Source organism: Alexandromys fortis, unplaced genomic scaffold (assembly GCF_014885135.2).
Source record: "Alexandromys fortis isolate MF-2015 unplaced genomic scaffold, M_Fortis_MF-2015_v1.1 scaffold_1, whole genome shotgun sequence".
NCBI lineage: Eukaryota > Metazoa > Chordata > Mammalia > Rodentia > Cricetidae > Alexandromys > Alexandromys fortis.
The window spans coordinates 16,188,797-16,208,226 of NW_026067927.1; the positions used below are offsets into that span (position 1 = coordinate 16,188,797).

Below are 19,430 nucleotides of genomic sequence, written 5' to 3' on the forward strand. Positions count from 1 at the left end.
GTAAAAAAAAGTAAAATAATATAAAGTACAAAGCATAATGGGAGTACAAAAGATATATGGAATAAAAGATAGTCATTGATATCAATCTATTTTAGAATAAAGACACACATAAAAGAGTTCTCTAATTCTGTATATAATATTCCACCTCTCTGGCCCTTGCCAGAAAAGCTTATGGATGGTACTTCAATAGACTGCTCCCATGATAGAGGCAGGAGAAGAACATGCACCAGCTTCTCCTTGTTCAAGCACCCACCTTTCCATCATGATCATATGCCTGAGATAGAGAGAGCAAAACAGAACCCTGAGACAAAAGAGCTCTTTGTAAAGGCATTGACAGAGACAAGTATCAAATACAGAAATAATGGTGGTTAAAAGTCTGGTAAAATGGCTCAGCTGAGGCCAGATGGTGGTGGCGCACGCCTTTAATCCCAGCACTGGGGAGGCAGGGACAGTCGGATCTCTGTGAGTTTGAGGCCAGCCTGGTCTACAGAGCGAGTTCTAGGATAGGATCCAAAGCTACAAAGAAACCCTGTCTCAGGGGGCAGAGAGAGATGTCTCAGCTGACAAAAGTGCCTAAATTACCCCTCCCCCAAAACCTACATAGAAGGACAGAACTAATGCCCACAATTTGTCCTCCGACCTCCAGATCTGCGCTATGGAAAACATATGTCTGCACACGCATGTGTACGCACATACACACACATATATACAATCAACCAAAATAAAAATAAATAACCAAGGGAAGCAGCAGAAATAAGAGGTAGCACAAACAATAAACAGAGCTCTCCAGGGATTACCACCCGATTACCCATGTGCCCTCAGGCACCACTTTGCCCACCTACTCAAGCATTTCTGCATATGTAATATGAAGAAATAGGTTAGATACTCCAAAGACTCAAAATTACATTACTCAAATAAATTGTTAACACTGGACTTGTTGGATGGCCACTTCTACTGTAAGTCAATTTCTCTGCCTACATTCTAATTCCCACTCCTCAGGGAGTCTGGTCCTCTCAGCTCTACACTTCCTAAGCTTCTATGCCTGCTAGACATTCCCAACTGGGTGCTCACCAAAACTTAAAATGAGAAGATATATACTAAATGACAAAAGGGACTATTGATAGAGCAGTTAATGAGCTTGGGAAGTAAGTGTAAAAAATTAAATACGAATAATGACGTATTTGTATTTTTTTAAAGATTTATTTATTATATGCAGTATCTGCCTGTAGGCCAGAAGAAGGTGCCAGATCTCATTACGGATAGTTGTGAGTCACCATGTGGTTGCCAGGAATTGAACTCAGGACCTTTGCAAGAACAGCCAGAGCTCTTAACCACTGAGCCATCTCTCCAACCCCCAACATATTTGTATTTTATCTGTGTAATTAAACAAAATTTTCTGAAAGGTAAAATATAAAAACAATAATTACAAATATACAATTAAGAAAATAGAGACTACAAAAGTATTATATTAGTACAGTTACTTCTACATTTCTGAGTCTATTACTTTTTAAATTGTATGGATGTATGCATGTGCACGAACATGAAAAAACATGGCTCAAGAGGCTAGAGGCATCAGCTCTCCCTAGAACTGGAGTGAGAGGCAGCTGTGAGGCACCAGCAAGTGGGTGCTGGAACTCAGGTCCTCTCCAAGAGCAGTATCCACTCTTCGCTACTGAGCCAGCTCTCCAGCCCCAGCAGGCCTATATTTTAACAAACTAGCTTCAGATATGCAAACTAACCTGAAGCAGTATGCTTTTACAATTTGGATAAAAGATTAACTTTTAACAATGTTATTTGATATTGAAAGAGATGTAGAAAAATGAGTACTCTACTGAATAACATGCTTACTGGTAACACATATTTGTGTAATTTAGGAACAGTCAAAATTCAAAAGGCAGACCTGTAATGACTCAAAAGTTCTACTCCTATGACTAATGTCTTCCTCCTACACTCTAAAAGTCAGCCTCTCTCCTTTTCCTGACAGTCATCTCCTGGTTCTCTTTATAGGTTTGTCATTTGTAATACATACATCCTATATAAATACAGGCTAAACTACTGTAACAAACAGGATATAATGGCTCAAACAAAACATCTAACTTTGCTCAGGTAGGCATTCTAGGTAGCCAGAGATCAATACTGTTATTCAGAAAGTCAGGATGACGGTGAACCTGCCACTTCTGACATCTGACTTCAAATACTGTTCTAATTATTGTCATCCTAGCCCTCAGAAGAGGAAAGTAGCAGTGAGGAACAGAACAAGACATAGAAGTGGCACTCATGAATTCCATGTCCTATCATGAAGAAAATACAGCCACACACACACAGCTAATTGAAACAGGCTAGGAACCATCATATGCAATCTACAATTCTGTTACTCACGACTTAAGATACACAAACTACTACCACACACCTCCACACAATATGGCCAAGATCTATGTGTTTCAACTTTTGGGTGTTTCCGAATTTTTGTTGTTGTTACGGTGCTTGTTTTTTGTTGTTTTCTGAGATAGGATTACATGTACACAGGCTGCTCTTGAACTTGAAATGTAGCCAAGAATGCCCTTCAACTCCTGATCTTCCTGCTTCTACCACCGAGTGTTGAAAGTTCAGGTATGTGCCACCTTGCCCAGCTCATTTTTGAACTTTGAATGGAGACATACTATGTGATCTGTGATAGTTAACTGTCAGTCTGACTGGAATCACCACAGAAACACACCTCTGTGTCTATGAAGGGATTCCTACAAGGGCTAGTGCAAGAGGTAAGACTCACCCTGAAAGTAGGGAGCCCCAGCCCACGGACTAGGGTCACAGAGAGCTGAGCACCAGCATCCTCTCTCTGCTTCCTGACTGTGGGTGCAATGTAAGCAGTCACCTCCCACTCCTGTTGCCATGACCTCCTCTCAAACTGGGAGCCAAAACAAGCTTCTCCTTCCTTATGTCAAATGTTCAAAGTGGCAGAATCACTGTCATCCTGATTTCCTTCTGACAGTTTTTTTATTTAAAATTTTTTTTTCATTTTACATACCAATCCCAGTTCCCCTCTTTCCCCTTCTCCTACCCCCCATCACACCCCCTACCCGCTCCTCAGAGAGGGTAAGGCCTCCCTTGAAGAGTCTGAATCTGACAGGTATCTTATCACAACAAGAACAGTAACCAATCAGCTTCTTGGTTATAGCTTCTCATTTGCATTTAAGCTCTTTACATGAAAGTCTCTTAAACAAGTAGGCAGATGCATTGTAGAAAGAGGCATCCTGAGCTATCCATCTACAACTACAACTTCTCTAACAACTCACACCCATGAGATTCCATTTCTTCTCATATAAAGGGATAAATTAATGTATTTCAAGTCCTTGTAGCTGATCACGTCAGCCACTCAAATTCAGTGATGAAAAATGTATTTATTTGCAAGATTGCCACCTTCTATCTCCACAGTACTGGGATAAAACCCAGGGTTTTACACAGGTTAGACAAGCACTCTACCGCTGAGCTACATCCCTAACTCTTTTCCACAGCCTTTGTACTGACTATCTCTTGTAGCTAGGGAACACAGGAGGAGAGCTGTTTGAACTTAGGCCCATGACCTCAATGACTGTGTTCTATGTAAGCTGACTCATCCAACAACTCTACATATGAAATATTTAAAGCTGATTACTTAGCACTTTGCTCACAGATAATACTTCAAACACTTCCTTTCTTTCGGTTAACTATGAATGTTTCTGAATTCAAGAACTGGAAAAGAAGGAAATTCTCTCTTATTGATAGTCTTAAGATATGTCCCACATTCTCTGACAGTCTCCTTCCAAGGTGGAACCTAATTCTCTTCCCTTCTGTAATGCAGGCTGTGATTAATGACTCAGTTTTTGGTTGTTCTGTTGTTGTTTTTTTAAGACTTCATTTCCTTTTTTTAATGATTTATATTTTTATGTGTATTGGTCTGCATGTATGTCTGTGTGAGAGTATCAAATCCTCTGGAGCTGGAGTTACAGAGAGTTATAAGCTGCCATGTGGGTGCTGGGAATTGAACCTGGGTCCTTCCGAAGAGCAGCCAATGCTCTTAATCACTGAGCCTCTCCAGGCCCATTTCTTTCTTTTTAATTATGTGAATGTGTCTGTGTGTGCGTCGTGCGTGCATGTGTGCGTGCGTGTGTGTGTGTGTGTGTGTGTGTGTGTGTGTGTGTGTGTGTGCAAGTGAGTATAGGGGCCCAGAGGCCAGAGGAGGGTGTCTGATACCCTGCAGCTGGAGTTACAGGTGGTTCTGATTTACCTGGCATGGGTATTGGGAACTTAACTGTGTTCTCTAGCAGAGAAGTATGCATTCTTAACAAATGAGCCATCTCTCCAGCCTCAGTAAACAGAAAATGGCAAAAGTGAAGTAAAGTTGTCAAAAAAAAAGATAGTGAGGCCTGCATATGTGTATACATTGTGTAGGTGGAAGTCATGTTTCATCCTTGGCTGCTACACTGTAGGTACAATTAAGCAATCCATGGAAAGTCAATATAACAAGGAACCAAGGTGTGCTACCAATAATCAGTAAGGAACCAAGGCTCTAACCAACAACAGCCTTTATTCAACTACAGTCCTCCGCTCTAACAACAGCCTTTAAACCACAGTAAAAAGTGAATGAATCCTCAAGGCTGGGAAGACAGTTCTGTGGGTAAAGCTGTCTGCTTCCAAGTCTGACAACCTGAGTTCAATTCCTAAGACCTACATAGTAGAAGGCAAGAACTGAGAAGTTGCCTTTTGACCTCCAGATTAACATCATGCATACTTGCATGTGTGCATGACTATACACATGCAAAGATTTCATATATCCACAAATGTAATACAAAAAATTCAAGTGAATCTGGTTGGAGAAATGACTCATCTCACAGTTCAGATAACTCATAATCATCTGCAACTCAAGTTCAAGGGATCCTACTCCTCTGAAAGACTCCAAGGGCACCATGCAAGCAGATAGTGCATGTACATACATACATATAAAATAAAAGTAAGTTTAAAAAGTGAATCAAGCCTCAGATGATCATTTTATGAGACTCAAACCTGAGTCATCCAGCTAAAATTGCTCCTTTATTTCCAACCCAGAGAAATTACAAAATATACATTTGATATTACTATGTTTTAAGGTAATTTGTTACATAGCCAATAGGTAACTCACCTATTTACTTCTACCTACCTTCCTCCCACCTATTTGCTTGTTACCTTTAGATTTGGGCACCAGATGCATACTGTCTATTTTATAAAATAATTACTTTTAAAATTCCCTTCAACGAGCATAATTTTCTCACTCAAATTATACTAACTTATCTAAACCAGTAGAGTTCATTTTTAAGGTTTCCCATCTAGCACCTGACAGAATCACCATCCAACAGTATCAAACACAAACTCACTCTTGTAGTTTATACTGCAACTATTCTCTTACAGAATGCTTCATATGGCCATACTATAATTTATCAAGTGGTGGTGGTAGAAAATTGGTAGCATCAGAGTCAACAACTGTGCTACATCCTTGTACGTAAAAGAAATTCTGAGGGCTGGGAAACTCAACGGATCACAGCCTGGGCTTGCGATAAGTCTCCAGCAATACCTCCGCACCAACCAGGAGCCTGACCAGCACCAGATGTCAGGCAGCTGGGTACTATTATGATCTCTTTGGAAAGAGGAAGCATAGTCCCACCCAGGGCCATGACATTCTAAGAGGGACAAGGAGACCCACAAGCAGGCCTGGGGCCTGATATGGGAGAGAGAGACAAAATAGTTCATATTCTGTGGCAGAGGCATATTCGAGGAGGCAAAAGAGATGAGGAGTGGGCTGAGGTGAGTGACTTCATTGCCACCCATGTCTGGGTTCAGATACTGATGCATCCAAGGTCTCTGATGTCTGTGGCTCCTGATTCCACCAAAGGCAGAGAGGATAAGGCTATTCAGAATAACCTGAGTTCAATTCCTAAGACCTACATGGTAGAAGGCAAGAACTGAGAAGTTGCCTTTTGACCTCCAGATTAACATCATGCATACTTGCATGTGTGCATGACTATACACATGCAAAGATTTCATATATCCACAAATGTAATATTTGTGCCCCTAACTGACTGTAACTCTAGGGAGAACTGGTCCTGCCCCTCACTGGCTAAAATACTCAGGAGAGAGATCCCACATCTCTCCCAGGCTGCACAGTAGAGCTGACGCTGGTTGCAAGGCATGGGTGTACTGACCCTGAGGACATAAGAATGGAGGAGCAGGTCACATCTCTCTCATCTGCCATGTGGTGGCATGGGTAAGAAAAAAATCTCCTCTCTCTTCACTCCTCACCTCCTGAAGCAGTTGGAGGACCTGACCCAACCCCTCACTAGATGCAGTACTCAGAAGAGCAGGCCCTGAATCTCGCATAGGCAGCACAATAGACCTGACCCTACAGTCCAAAGTGTGGGTGAGCCAGGCCTGAAGTTGTGAGCATGAGAGAGCTGTCACCATTACTCATCTATCTTGAGGCAGCATGGGCGGGGTAGAAATCTGCTCCCCATCAATGCCTGAGGCAAGTTTGAGAGCTGGCCCTGTCCCTCATCACTGTGGCACTCCAGAAAGTGTCCCCTACACTTTGCCTGGGCAGCACAGTAGAGCTGACCCTGAAGGTATAGGTGTGGGAGAACCCACCTTGAGGACATGGCTGCTCTCTGCTCATAGCTGAAAGGGGTGAACTAGTCAGGGCAATGCTGAAGAGCAAAGACAGGGGAGAGCTGGCAGGCTGACCAACTTTGCAACTACCCAGTTCCAGACCCGAAGTTATGTGTTCACCACCGCAACATCACATCTGTGATCTGCTGGAGCACAGGGGAGGGAGGGCGTCAGTCCTGTGGACCCAGAGTTGCAGGAGCTTCAAGACACAAGACAGTAACAGGATATACAAGAAGAGCCCCAGTGAGGGTCCAGCGTTGATAGTGCAACAGAGACCAGGGGCCTCGAACAAGACCAATGATTCTTTTCGACAAATGCCTGCATGTAAAAATATATGGATATAGGGCTTTATTGTATGATTCACTGTGAAACACTGAAGCTTCTTCCATGAAGAGATTTTTCCCCTTTTTCCTTTTTTTTTCTTTTTTTTCCCCCTAAATTTTAATTTTTTTGCTGGGGTGGGGAGAGAGATGGGTGGGATCAGGAGGGACAATGAGAAAGACACAAAGAATAAATTTAAAAAAATAAAATAAAAAAAGTAAGAAATCCCAAGGCATTTTAAAGCTGGACTTTCATTCTGGAATAAAAACACTCACTGCCAAAAGAACCCACTTCAATCATAGTCAATTAAAGGGCATGCTATCATTTCAACTCATGATTTCTAGTATTTGCTTTATTAATTTCACTATATGTATCTGGGCATATGCACCTGAGTACCACGCTGGCAGAGGCCAGAAGCGGGTAACAGATTCCCTGGAGATAGAGTTACCCAGGGTTGATTGTGATCCCACTGTACATGTGTGCTGCAAACCAAGATCAGGTTTTCTGTGAAACTGGCACATGCTCTTAACAGTTTGAGTATATATATAAAATATATATATATAACATATATATATTTTTTAATTTGTTTTTCTTTTTCAAGACAGGGTTTTTCTATGTAACCACTCTGGCTATCCTGGAACTCACTCTGCAGACCAGGCTGGCCTCAAACTCACAAAGATCCACCTGCCTCTGCCTCCCAAGTGCTGGGATTAAAGGTGTGCGCCACCATTGCCCAGCATCAGTTTGGGTTTTTAAAGAGTTTTATATCAATAGATGGTTCAATTCCTCAAATTGACGCTAATTTTTCTCAGATTTGACTTCAAACTATCAACTATTCTCCTCCACAAACCACCAAAGGATTTTATTTGCATTTCTCTCTTCCGACACTTAGTAACTCACTCACTCACTCGCTCTCATATCTCTCAAGAATATCTATGTATTGTTTTCCTACTCTGAAAACACTTTTTGTTTCTTCATTTTTCAATTAGCTGAAGGGAATATACACCACTTCAGTTTATAAAAAACAAAATCGTCTATCCAACACCTTTCCTAATCTCTTAGGGTACCACAGGCATGTACGTGAACACACACAATAAATCTTTAAAAATGTAAATAAGGCATAATCTAGTAATGGTATAAAATAGTTGCAATAAATAAACATTTAAAGGGAAGTTATTTTTACAAATCAATTTTGCTATTTTTTGGTTTTTTTGTTTTGTTTTTTCAAGATTGGGTTTCTCTGTGTAACAACCTTGACTGTCCTGGAACTAGCTCTATAGACCAGGCTGGTCTCGAACTCAGAGATCCACCTGACTCTGCCCTCTGAGTGCTAGGACTAAAAGCGTGCACCACCACCACCCAACTTGTTTTTGCTAATTTTTAAAAATCTTTCTTTATTCCCTGACGTTTTGTTGTACTTTTGACTGACTTAAAAATAACTTTTGATATAAAATATTTCTAGCAAACAGAAGGTAAAGATACAAACAATCAATTTAAAGTAGTTAACAGAGTCACTACTGATAAAGTCTTACCACCATAAAATCGAATCATGCAGCTGAGGTCAGGGTTCGTAGCCTCCTCTTGTATGCGCACAGGATCTTCAAATCCCAGCCTTGATAAGTAATCGTAAACAATCTGGAGAGGCCGTTCAGTGGGTTCCAATCTCCTGCTTACACAATTCAAAACATAACACACGATAAGTAATAAAGATGTGCTTATTTTCCTCAGCTCAATTTCGTCTTGATTTTTATTCCAAGATCAAGCAAGACTGAGTGTGTGTGTACATGCACGAGTGTGCAAGTGCACAGACAACAGTGGTGGATGTCAAGTATCTTCTATTGATCTCCGTCTATTCCCCTGAGGCAGTCTCTCTAGCATCTGGGCTAGGCTGGCTGGTCAGCAAGCTCTTTGCACCCACCTGCTTCTATCTTCCAAGCCTGGGGCTACAAGAAGTAGCTACATATCCAGCTTTCCATGTGGGTGGAGGGAATTTGAGCTCAGATCTTCAACCTTGTAGAGCAAGCACTCTTGCCTACTGGGCCAAGATCTGTTTTAATATCATACAACTAATCTAAACAAGTGGTTTTCAACATAATGAGTCTTAGGACTCCTTTTTACATTGTGAGGAACAAAAAAAATGCTTCTGTTTACATACACTGAATTCATTGATAGTATTGAATTAGGAATTAAAATTAAGAATTTCCAAAGCTTTGTCATAAAACAATTATTATACTCATATAATAACATAGATTACTTAAAATATGTTTTCAAAAAAAATTTTGTAAGAGTAACAACCATTGCTTTGTATTTTTGTGATTCTTTCTTTTCAGGGTTTTTTTTTTCTTTTTTTGAGAAAGGGTCTAACATAGGCCAAGCTGGCCTAGAACCCAGAATGTAGCTGAGAATGACTTTAAACTTCTGATCCTCCAGCCTTTGCCTCCCAAGTGCTGGAATTACAGACATATGTCACCATGCTTGGTCATTTTTTAAGAAATTTCTTATCAGATGGTTTAACAGAAAACAACTAAAATTGAGTATCTCCTTCTATAGTCAGTACATGGGAATAGCAGCCATGCAGGTTCTGGAAAACAACACTGCATCCTCACTAGGGACTGCAAGTGAAAAGGAAAATAGATACTATGTTATAGAGTGGTCTCAACCTCACAACCTCTTTAAAGAATCTCAGAAGCAAGTCTGCTAGTACATGCCACAAAATCCTAGCACGATAATGAGATCATGAGGCCGGAGAATTATGAACTGGAAGTCAGCTGAGTTATGAGATCCTGATTCAAAAAACAAACAAACAAACAAACAAAAAAAAAAAAAAAAAACGGGGAGAGTCTCAGAGAGCTCCTGGGATCCTCTGACCACTTCTGATCTAAACTTAAAGGCAGAAACAACAATAACAAAAATGTGTAATATAAAGAGTTATATTCACCATAACTAATTTCAAATAAGCATATACACAAACACAGATGTAGAATGTGTTGCCTGCTCTGCTCTAGGGACCATATGTCTCCATTCACTTTACAGAGAATATCTTGAAAACAGCTAGGAATAAATGACATAATAAACCCCCAAACCATTCTACTATGAGGCCCAGATTAAAAGCTAAAGCTCCTAGTAATTTTGCATTTTAAGTCAAATTTAGGATACTTTGAAAATATAGAACAGAGGCAGAGGCAGGTGGATTTCTGTGCGTTCGAGACCAGCCTGGTCTACAAGAGCTAGGTCCAGGACAGGCTCCAAAACCACAGAAAAACCCTGTCTCCAAAAACCAAAAAAAAAAAAAAGAAAGAAAAAGAAAGAAAAGAAAATATAGAAGAAAAAGAAAATCTATGTGGACTGAAGGGGTTTCAGCAGTCTCAATAGTAGACTGATTTTGTTGGGACTATTTTAAGGTATGTTACTTTTGTTTATGTGTATTTGTTTAACTCTGTGAAGCTGTGATACTCTACCTGTCTCAAACACCTGATGGTCTAATGAACACCTGAACAGCCAATAGCGAGGGAGGAGAAAGGATAGGCTGGGCTGGCAGGCAGAGAGAATACAAAGGAGAAAACCGGGAAAAGTGGTCAGAGTAGTAGCCTGAGAAGGAGGAGGACATTAAGGGCTAGTCACCCAGCTACACAGCAACCCACAGAATAAGAGTTAAATTTAAAGAAGTAAGAGAATGGGAAAAACACTTAGGCCAAAGGGTGGGTGGGATAATGTAAGTTAAGGAACGCAGGCAAGAAACAAGCCAAGCTAAGGCTGGACACTTATAAATAGAGTAAGACTCCGTGTGTGATTCATTTGGGAGCTGGGTGGCAGGCCCCCCAAAACACTCCAAAAAGCATAACATTAAATTATTTCTATATCTTCTGATAATTCTTTTAATCAAAAAGCAAATAGTAATAGATGGAGTAGCTAAACACACAGGCTTGAAAAGTCAGAATGGCTGATCTGGAGACTCAGTTCTGCTTGCCCCTGCTTATTTAATCTACCTGTATTAAATTTCTTGCTAGTATAAAAAGGATGAAAATCGAATTCATAGGGTTGCCACTAAGACTATCTTTCTTACAACAAGAGCAATATAACATGTAAAGCACTTAGCAAAATATCTTGCATGTAATGTGTCCCCTACTGACGGCTGTAGTTCCAAACCAATTTAGGATTGAGGTCAGTGAAGACAAGGTCCCTGCCACCAAGCATGATCCACCTGGGTGTGATTCCTGGGAACGACAGGGTAGGAGAGAATCAACTCCCACAAGTTGTCCTCTGACCTCCACATGCTCACAATGGCATACATGTGTCCACAACAACACACACACAGGCATGCACACAAATAAATGTAAAAAATTAAGACTGCAAAGCCCGAGCCAGCAACCTCCACAGGAGCAGGCCCAAGCCAGTGACCTCTGCAGGAGCAGGTATAAGGGAGCAACCACCAAGGGAGCAGGTGCAAACCAGAGACCTCTGAGGGACCAGACCCAAGCCAGGGACCTCCATTGGAGCAGGCCTGATTCTGGGACATCCTCAGGAACAGGCCCAAGTCAGCAACCACCATAGGAGTAGGTACAAGGGAGCAACCGCTGAGGGAGCAGGCCTGAGTTAGAGCTCTCTGCCAGACTGGGTCCAAGCCAGAGACCTTTGCCAGAGCAGGCCCAAGCCAGGAGTCAGCCGGAGCCAGAGACCTCAGTGGGAGCTGGCCTGAATGACCACAGGGATTGCAGAGCAACCCCCAGGAACCCCTAGTGACCTCCAGGAACACCAAGAGACCTCTGGAGTGACTGGAACAATGGCCCCCACTGCACCACAAGGAGCGACCTCTGAGCCTTGGACCACACTGGCATCAGGAAGATTGATCACCAGAGACACAACCCAACTACACCAATCAGAGAAAAAGATGGGCAGACAAAATATGAACACACTCAACACTACAAAGGTCAACATGACACCAACAAAAACTGGTGGCTCTACAACAGCAAGACCTGAACACACAAATATAGATTAAGCAGAAGAAAATAACCTAAAAAATAATTTTAGGAGAATGTTTGAGGCCCTTAAAGAGAAAATAAAAAATGCTGAAAAAGCTTTTGACAAAATACAAAGGTCTTGGAGAGCACAGGAATACAAGGACCATACCTAAACATAATAAAGGCAATATGCAGCAAGCCATCAGCCAGCATCAAACTAAATGAAGAGGAACTCAAGGCAATCCCACTGAAACCAGGAATAAGATAAGGTTGTACACGCTCCATATCTATTCAATATAGTGCTTGAGGTTCTAGCTAGAGCAATAAGACAACAAAAAGAGATCAAGAGGATACAAATTGAAAAAGAAGTCATACGCTTACTATTTGCTGATGATGTGACAGTTTACATAAGTGACCCCAAAAATTCTACCAAGGAACTTCTACAACTCATAGTAATGTAGCAGGATATAAGATTAACTTGAAAAAAATCAATAACTCTCCTTTATACAGATGGGCTGAGAAAGAAATCAGAGAAATATCACCCTTCACAATAGCCACAGATAACATAAAATATCTTGGAGTAATTCTAACCAAACAAGTGGAAGACCTGCATGAAAAGAACTTATAATCTTTGAAGAAAGAAATTGAAGAAGACACTAGAAAATGGAAAGATCTCCGATGCTCTTGAGCAGGTAGAATTAATAGAGTAAAAATGGCAATCTTACTAAAAGCAATCTACAGACTCAATGCAATGCCCATCAAAATTCTTCACAGACCTCAAAAAAACAATACTCAACTTCATATGGAAAAGCAAAAACCTGTCTACATAATGAGTTCCAAGACAGCCAGGGCTATAAAGTGAGACCTTGAATCAATAATAATAATAATAATAATAATAATAATAATAATAATAATACCAACAACAAGAAAAGAAATATAATATACTTCTCTGTATGGACAAAAGATATGAAGTCTTATATTTGAATAACTATAAAACGCTGAGGCAACAAGATTTAAGTAAAAACTATAATGAAAACAATAATCACTACAAAAGCTACATATAAACACCTGCATCAAAATAAGAAACAAAGAGTCTAAACTGCTGTACAAAGCACACCGAAAATAAACCAACACCTGGCCTTGCCTTCCTCCTGCTCAGCTTACTTTTTTGTTGTGTTCGCTGTTACAACCCATGCTAGCCTACAACTCCTGACAGTTCGGCCTCAGCCTCCAAAGCACTGGAATTCTAAACATGTGCTGCCATCCATGTCCAGCTCAATATGATCCTCTCGTGCCAGAAACTGTAAGATAAACTCAGATAAAACTATTACTGCTACTAAGAAAGGGGGCGGGGAATAGAGCCCACAAAGACACAGAAGGACTGAGCTTTTATATTATTACTTATTTAGATAGTGTAGTTTTTTCTGAGACAAGGCCCTGTCATGTAGCACTAGCTGGCCTGGTACTCGCTACATAACCCAGATTCCCCTCAAGCTTGCAGTAGTCCTGCTGTCTCCATCTCCCAACTGCGGGGATATTAAGTGTGGGTTACCGTGCTGACTGAATTTAATAGAAAAGAAACTTTTCAGAGTAAAAGTATCCATTAATCCTTAATCAAAGAAAATAAAAGCTCACCAAGGTCTGTGACAACAGTAGGTATTTTCCCAACCTAACCCAGAATTTTTCTTTAAAAGAAGGATTTTAGCTGGGCATGGTAGCACATGCCTTTAATCCCAGCACTCCAGAGGCAGGTAGATCTCTTGAGTTCTAGGGCTGTACAGAGAAACTGTCTCAAAAACTAAAAGCAAAAAACAACAACAAAAAGGGTGTATGTGTGTGAAACTAGACAGTGGGTGCTGTTTCCCTTTCTACACATTTTCCCCTTATTTTCAATGTACCTTATTTTTGTTTTGTTTCTTTTTCTTTTTTTCCTTTTCTTTTTCTTGAGACACCAACTCTCACTGAACCTGGAGCTCACTGATTTGGTTAGATTGGCTAGACAACTAATTCCAGAGATCAGCAAGATAAAGACAAATTTTCAGAAGAATTTATAGGGTCAGCAACATGGTCCAACAGCTAAAGGGACTTGCCAGGACCCAAAGATAGAAGGACAGAATTAATCCTGAAGATAATGTCCTCTTATCTACACACGAGTACTATGGTGTAAGAAAATGTGAGCGCACACAGTACATACAATGAATACATGTAATTTAAAGTGATCAAGGAGAACTTACAACATCCTATCAAAGGATCAGACTTGCTAGAACAAGTGGCCCCTCTGAAAGAGACCAAGCACAGGTAGAATTCACATTGGTAGACCTGGTCCAAATATGAAAAAGAATCTTAATACATCAAGATGCTCAATAATGAGAGCATTCCTGTCACAGTCATAAGAGGCACCTGTACAAACCAACAGGTTATATAACCACTATCATTCTCTTACAACTTAAATTGAAATATCTAAGCTAAGACATGTAGTGATATTTCATTTGTATTTTAATAAACAAAGCTTGCCTCAAGATCAGAATGCAAAACGGCCACACTAGTCAGCCATACAGGCCAGGCAGTGGTGGCACAACACACCTTTAATCCCAGCAGCCACACTAATTTGTCACAGAGGATGGACGGTAGTGGTGCACGCCTTTAATCCCAGCATTAGAGAGGAATATAAAATGGGAGGAGACAGGTCTCAACTCAGTCTCAATCTGAGTATTTATGGAGACAGGATATCGCCAATTTTTGGTCTGAGGTAGAGGTAGGAGCCAGTGGCTGGCTGCTTTGGTTTTCTGATTTTTAGGGTGAACCCCAGTAACTGTCTCTGGGTTTTTATTATTCATGCTACAGAGACATCTTCTATATATAATGCAAATTCTCCCTTGACTCTACTCCCTCCAGGATTTTGAGTTCATTGTATTTCAATATCAAAATTCCACAAGATTATCTCATATTAATAATTAATACATTTCATTTTTTTGGAGGGGGTACATGTGTAGGTCAGAGGGCAGTTTCAGGACTCTGGTTCTCTCCTTCCACCACTGGATCCAGGAATCAGATGCACGTTGTTAGGCTTGTGGGGCAAGTGCCTTTACCACTGAGCCATCTTGCTGACTCCCGTAACTATACTTTAAAGCTAACTCTTTCACTTGCTCAATTTTCTTATTTTCCTCTAGAAAGAGACCAAAATAGAAACATCCAATTCTGATGTATTTTGCATGATCAAATTACCAGCCCAAATGTAAGCTTTGCAGATTTGGGAAACCCTCTTTATATACCATTCCCACCAACAAAAGCATTTTCCTGGGTTGCATGAAAAAAAAAATCATGAGAACATCCACAATCTGCTCTCATTACTGTAATATGAATTGATAATAAGTAATATCTCAGGAAGTACAAGAACGAGTAAGGTGAAAGACTAATTCCATTTTCTCATTAGGTTCCTTTGCTTTAAAAAGCAGAGAATATGGGGGAAGGAAAGGAGGTAATACACTTACACATCAATTTTTTGTTCCAAAGTTTCAAAAGTTTTGCAGGCTGGTTACCAGCTATTTGTTAAATCTTTCACAAATTAAAGAGAAATTACATGCTGCAAAACAGACGTGGTGAGTTGTCACAAAACGTTAGAGTCAGCATTTGAACCACTTCTATTACTGCTCTGATGGTGAAACAACTGATCCCTGTAAACCTGAACATGCATGAATTCTAAGTTCTCACCACACCAGCTAGCCAGGCAGGCAGCAATGCCAATGATAGCAGATTATATCCCTTTGCCAATAGTGTTCTGTATTTAGCCATTCTAAACAGTGTTCCAGTTAAGACTTGAGTACAGTTCGGTAAGTATATTTCCTAAGAATTCTACTTAAGGGTTAAAACTGTGGCTCAGTGGCAGAGCACTAGTAGGAGTAAGGCCCTGAGATCAATCCCCAGCAATCGCTCCCTCCTCAACCCAAAATGAGTTCTACCCAGACAGGTTGTTACAAACTGCAATGCCATCTACCATCCCAAAAATTCCTTCAATCCAGATAGAGACAAGAGGATCATGGGTTCCAAGCAAGCCTGAAATACACAGTGAGAACCTGTTTCTAAAACACCAAACAAATGCAGAGTTCTAGTTAACAATGGGAAGCAAAAGCACACACTATGAAAATCCCACATAAGAATTAACACATCCACTTTGTTCCCTATACTGAATTCAGATTACAATTCGCTCCCCAGTCATTTTTGACGATAAAATCTGCAAAGAACAATTGAAAATACAGAGAATAATTCCAATTGCAATAAAAAGGATAATTCCTACCTCATGCTATCCTGAAGGTATCTCTGGTATCACACAGAGTATTACAAAGCTATGCCTATATCAGAAATAAGAAAAGTGAAGTTCAAAGGGTCACAACTAGAACACAATGACAATACATTTGAATTTGTCTATTTCATTACAAAACCAATTTTTTAAAAGAAAAACTATATGTTTTTTGCTAATTATTTGATGATAATTTGCTAAAATAATTTACGTAGAAAATAATTCAAAGCACTTCCTACGTCAATTCACTCCATGGACCCTAAAAGGTTGTCTTAAATGACTGTATTTTATTACCTCTATTATATACCTCTTGAAAGATACATTATTTTTTTAAAGCACCACAGTTGTGTACCAAAGATCAAGGCTAGCCTTGTCCCTGGTTCCTAGAAGGCAGATTCCAAGGAGGGTCTTTGTTATTTACCTGAGTTTATGCTAAGAAAGAAAATTACTCAGGATGGGAAGCTGTCACCAGAACAACCAACCATGTGACTAAAGGGTTGGGATTCTAGGCCAACCTGATTCAGACGGGTGAACCAAAGGGGTTGCAGATTAGATCAGACATGTGGACACTGAGTTAGTCAATCAACCCTTTTTTACAAAGCCCAGATACTTTGTACTGTAAAGTTTCCTAGTTGGTAAAACACTTCATTGTGATTGGAGGGGGAAAGGTTGAAGTTTGTAAACACAAGGCACAGAAGCCCAGAATGGGGATCCTCCCAGACCTTGCCCTGCTTCTCTTCAGTTGCAGTTCTGATTTGCATCCTTTATATCCAAACTATAATCCTGCCCACAGTACTTTCCCCACTTCACTGAGTCTTCCAGAGAACTACTGGACTTGAGCAGTTCATGGGAACTTCCAATCTATATTTAGTTATTCAGAAATGCAGGCAAACTAGGGACCCCAGAAGAGCTAGCTGCTCCATTCTGAAATAAGAACATTCTTGTTTGTGTGTACTTGTGTGTGTGTTTCATTTATTCTTTTACAATTTCATGCATGTATAGAATGTATCTTGATCCTATACATGTCCTCAAATAAAGGCATTCTTGCTTGACCAACCATGCCCTTTTGTGTTTTTTTTTCTTTTACTTTTTATTACATTTATTTAGTTTGTGCCTGCGCATGGAATAGGGGTGCAGGCATACACATGGCACACATGTGGAGGTCAGAGGACAACTTGCAGAAGTCAATTTTTTCCTTCTACCACAAGGGTCCTGGGAATCAACTGGTAGCATTCACCAGGAGAGCCATCTTTCCAGCTCTCTTCTTCCTCCTTTTTTTAAAAAAATATAATTTTTATTCCTTCCACAGAAAAAATAGATATACTCTGAGCCAAAATACATGCTGACTTTTTACTAATTGTGAAAAGGGCTTTTTAAAGTATAAAATTGGGCAAAATGTTTTAATGTCAGTAAATTTTTTTTTTTTTTTTTGGTTTTTCGAGACAGGGTTTCTCTGTAGCTTTGGAGCCTGTCCTGGAACTAGCTCTTGTAGACCAGGCTGGCCTCGAACTCACAGAGATCCGCCTGCCTCTGCCTCCCGAGTGCTGGGATTAAAGGCGTGCTCCACCATCGCCCGGCTTAATGTCAGTAAATTTTAATCAAAGGGATTCACATATTGTGACTCCTGCACTACACACCAAACAGGGACTAGCTCTTAATTTCTTAAGTCAGCATTAACCCTGGTGAGTCCAGTGTCAAAAGGACTGTAGCTAACCAGATAGTGTCAGAACAGACATTAAGAGAGAAAAATCACTGCCAATTAACTATACTATCAAACTATTACCGCTATCAACTGTAAGATGTATGCTGATTCTGTAAGTAAAATGCAAAAGAAAGTTTGAAAATAAAAATTATCTATATTGATCCTGTAATATATAACACACGGCATATTCGTGTGTGCAGGTATATGTATATGGCTGCATGTTCACATGTCTGCATATGTAATAGCCAGAGGACAACATTAGGCACTATTCTTCCAGTACTATTCTCTAATATATTTTTATTGAGACAGAGTCTCTCATAAGCCAAGACTCACCAAGTAGACTAGAATAGCTGGGCAGTGAGCTCCAGAGATCAACCCATTTCCACATCTCCAGAACTCAGAATACAAGTTGGCACCACCATGCCCAGTTATGTTACTTGGGCTAGGGATCTAACACAGGCCCTCATGCTTGTATTTACTTCTTGGTTACTATTTACAGGACAGTAATGACTGAGATAGCTCTGCAGCCTAACACATTTTCTCTTTTAAAGTCTTAAAATAGTACTGAAAGCCAGGCATAGTGGCACAAACCTGTAACCAGCACAGGGGTGATAAGAGGAGGAGGTAGTTGATGGTAGGTGACACTCCTGGTCAAAGTCATTCTTGGCTACAAGGCAAGTTCAAGGCCAGCCTGGGCTATATGAGTCACCATCTCAAAAACAGAGAACTGACATGTGAAATACAAAGACAAATCTTCTCCTCTATTTTAGCAACAGTCTCTCACTCTACTTCAAAATGTGGGAAAGAGGGATGAGAATTTAGCTCAGTAGTAGAGAGTGTACATCTACAAAGCCCTAAGTTTGATCCTCATCACTGCATTGAAAAAAAAGAAAATGCATGTGTACAGATATAGATATGTGTGTGTCTAATAGGTGTGTATTTATCTATATAAAACAACTTTTGATGACCTGTAGAAAGTCACTCAGAAGTGATCAAAAGATTAGAACTCAGGAATCCAAATCCTTCCAGCGTTATCTTCTGCTATAAACATCCTATTACTTCTCAGAACTTACCTTAAAAAGATGGCAATCAAACACTTACCATCTTAATCATATAAGACAGAGTCAAAGGGCAACCTGTTTTCATTATGTATGATCTTATTACAACACTTCAGATTGAAGGAAATGATTGCACTAAGCTTTGCTGATGAGTCATTTGCTGCTTAAACAGCAAATCTGAAAAAGGGCAGGCCAAACAGCACAAGGTAAAGACTACACCAGGAAGGAAATACTTTTGTCCCAAATGCAACTTTGCCATCTGTCAACTACAGAAACTATTCCACATTTACAAAACAAATGAAAACAAATGGCTTTGGGGACAGAATAATCTGTGTGCCATATATATGCGATATTAAGCTTTTCTATCACTACCCCCATAAATGCTGGTATTAACGTCCCAGCAATCAGACAACCAAAAAAAC

The 19,430-nt window shown here is 40.2% G+C and overlaps 1 protein-coding gene across 1 annotated transcript in view; it reads right to left on the minus strand.

Annotated features, from left to right (window-relative positions):
• Phlpp2 (PH domain and leucine rich repeat protein phosphatase 2) overlaps positions 1–19,430 on the minus strand; it is a 71,165-nt gene that overhangs the window by 37,692 nt on the left and 14,043 nt on the right. Inside the window, exon 3 of the mRNA XM_050143490.1 lies at positions 8,526–8,659. Within this exon, the coding sequence (XP_049999447.1) occupies positions 8,526–8,659 (134 nt within the window). The remainder of the gene's footprint in view (positions 1–8,525; positions 8,660–19,430) is intronic.